The sequence below is a fragment of the Cynara cardunculus genome, assembly GCF_001531365.2.
Source record: "Cynara cardunculus var. scolymus isolate 2C chromosome LG 5, CcrdV1, whole genome shotgun sequence".
NCBI classification, from domain to species: Eukaryota; Viridiplantae; Streptophyta; class Magnoliopsida; order Asterales; family Asteraceae; genus Cynara; species Cynara cardunculus.
Window position 1 is genome coordinate 31,980,499 of NC_037532.1, and position 2,955 is coordinate 31,983,453.

The 2,955-nt window shown below is 35.3% G+C and overlaps 1 protein-coding gene across 1 annotated transcript; it reads right to left on the reverse strand.

Moving 5' to 3' along the window:
• Positions 1–996: 996 nt before the first annotated feature.
• LOC112513005 lies at positions 997–2,424 on the reverse strand. The gene is made up of 3 exons (XM_025119127.1): positions 2,256–2,424; positions 1,741–2,129; positions 997–1,653 (listed from the first exon to the last, which is right to left on the reverse strand). Exons 1-3 carry the CDS (start codon positions 2,422–2,424, stop codon positions 997–999), a joined length of 1,215 nt encoding a protein of 404 aa, XP_024974895.1.
• Between the last annotated feature and the right edge of the window lie 531 nt (positions 2,425–2,955).

Consider the following 2,955-nt stretch of genomic DNA (forward strand, 5'->3'; position numbering starts at 1 on the left):
AATCATAACGATAATAGTGTTAAACGTCATCAAACTTTTACATTACAATAAACAATATGAATGGCAACACTACTTCCTTAGGGGTTGTTTGACAGTTGCTGAATGGTTTGGTGAAGAATGATGAAGTGGTCGGAATGATTAAGAGGCTTTCATGGTATAGTGCAAAATGAAATATAATTGTTTACAATGAAACCATGACACTTAATGGTTAAGGGAGACTCATGATACAAAATCATTCAGGGGGTTTTAGAACCATTAAAAGGTAGATATTTTTTTGTCAAACAAGATTCACCTCTTAATGATTCAGATGCTGCCTCTTAATGGAACTATTAAGAAGTAAACAAACAAACCCTAAGTGTATTCGACCATGATTCGTCAATCCCTTTCTTCCGATTTTATAATCAATAAAATAAATTAAATATATCAATATATAAATTCATAATTCAAATTAAGTTTATTCATTTCTTATAATTAATTTGTAAATTTCCCCCGAGACATACAACCACAAACACCTTTAAGATCTGCCCCTCCTGGCTTCCCCACCGCCATCAAAGCCCTGACCCCCATAATTATTCAAAACAGGTGATAAAAAATTTATTTAATTATTAAACAAGAGTTTTTGAGAACCATGTTGAAGTCAAGTAACATATGATTATGTTATGCATGTCCCTTTTATTAAAATATTATTTAATTGATTTTGTATATTTAAAATTCATACTTTTAAAATAATCAGTATTTAAACATGTGTCGAATATATTGTATACTTTACCGAACAAATTATACATACCATTCAACCCAATAACTCGACAAGCTTTTGTATTTCTCAATTGATATGGGATCTATATAACGCAGGGGCGGAACACAAGCTTTCTAACCGTAGGGGCCGGAGCTAGTATATTATATATTTCAAAGGTACCAAAAATACATTATYCAAAGTTATAACATAGTAAAACTTTAAAACTAAACGTTAAATATAAACATGTCAAACATAGCAAATCAAAGTGGAACCCGTCTATCTTTCGCAACCTTGAACGCTTCCACAATTTCCTCCAAACTAATCTTTTCAGCTACTTCCCTTTCGATGAACAAAAGTAACGAGTCATTTAGAAACTCATCATCCATTTTATTCCGTATTCTTGTTTTCACAATATTCATTGCTGAAAACGATCTCTCGGTTGTCGCGGTAGAAACTGGAAGAGTAAGTAATAGACTTATTAATCGATAAATAAGATCAAAAGTGATTTCTCTTCTAGTCCTTACCAACCATTGACCCAATTCTGCAAGAGATGTCAATTGCTTATAATCTACATGTTGAACGACATCAATAGCATAATGCTGAAGTTGCATTTTCAKAATTRTTYTCTCATGATCACTGAAATCTTCAGGATAAWACTTCTCTACAAGTTCTCGTACATCAAGACTTCTAAAAGTCTCGTACGCATTTTTAGGATCTAGAGTTGAAGCAAGATGAAGCATCTCCATGGAACCATCACTGAAACGATGATCTAATTCCATTAATTGACAATTAATTGCTTCATAAAAGATATCCACTCGGTAATGATGCTCAAGTGTATGATCACTATGCTCATTAAGAGCTCGATTCCCTCTGCTAACGTAGGAAGAAGACAATTCGAGAATATCTATGTTACGTACCTGACAAGAAAACAAGTCAAGAAGAAGATAAGTTAGGAAGATTTACTTGATAACGATGTTCAAGTGTATGATAATTATGTTATGTACCTGACAAAATGACTTAACAAMGCAAAGCAAAGCATCCCAGCTTTCATCTTTCATTAGTTGCAATAACAATTTGGTAGATGCAACTAACCTCAATGAGTTAAAAATATCTTGATCTTTCCTTTGTAAAGCTTGACAAAGTATATCAGTGATCTCCATTATTTCTCTTTCAAGATGCAAGATAAATATGAACTCAAATGTCGTCATAGCCTCATATGCCAAATCTGCATCTCCTTTGATTGGCCCAGTTCCTTCCTCAAAAATTTTGAGCAAAACCTCACAAGTTGGACTGAACATCTTGATTAGGCTAGAAACAGATCTGAGATGAGAACTCCATCTAGTATCTCCGGCTCGTTGTAATGTACCAATTTGATTGAGACCTCTACCGGTCTCTAATTCATCAACAGAAATCAAGTATGCAATTTGCTCGACTTATGCATCTCGTAGTTGGTCAATGCGTTTGGAAGAAGCACTAACAACATTCATGACAACAAAAGACAACGTTGTAAAAAACTTACGTAGTGCTACAACTCCTTGAGAAGCGGCCATTAATGCCAATTGCAACCGATGAGCAAGACAGTGAACATAATATGCGTATTTACAATCTTCTAAAATTAGGAATGGCAACGGGCCGGGTTCGGGCCGGTTTTTAGAGTCCCCGTCCCCGAAACCGATAACCATAACCATCCCCGTAACCGTCCCGATCCCCGTCGGGGATCTTATCGGGGATTCCCATCGGGTCCCCGCGGTTTCCCCGATCCCCGTTGGTAACCCGTTAAGAGCAAAAATAACCGTTACCCATTGGTTTTACCCGAACCCGAACCCGAATCTGGAAAAACACATTATCAAACCAAAAATTGGAATAAAAATTAAAAACATCTCCAAACCGAGCAGAAAAACACATATATTGAGTACATGATCAACCAAAAAACGTCTTAAATTACAATCCCAAAGTAAACTAGAGTTTAGACATAATCCAACTAGATTACTATTTACCAACTTCAAACCGAGAACTCCCAAACGGCCAAACTCGTCAACCCAAGCTTTCACTTTCCTTAGCTTCCTATAAAATAAAATGTATGTAAAAGACTAAATAAATAAATATACCAAATCATCGTCAATAGTATTGTAATTGTAGTTACCTCTTCCACGTCATAATCATACTCAATAGTACGGCAATATGCTTCGGTCTCATCAGAACAAGTTTCTATAAAAAAC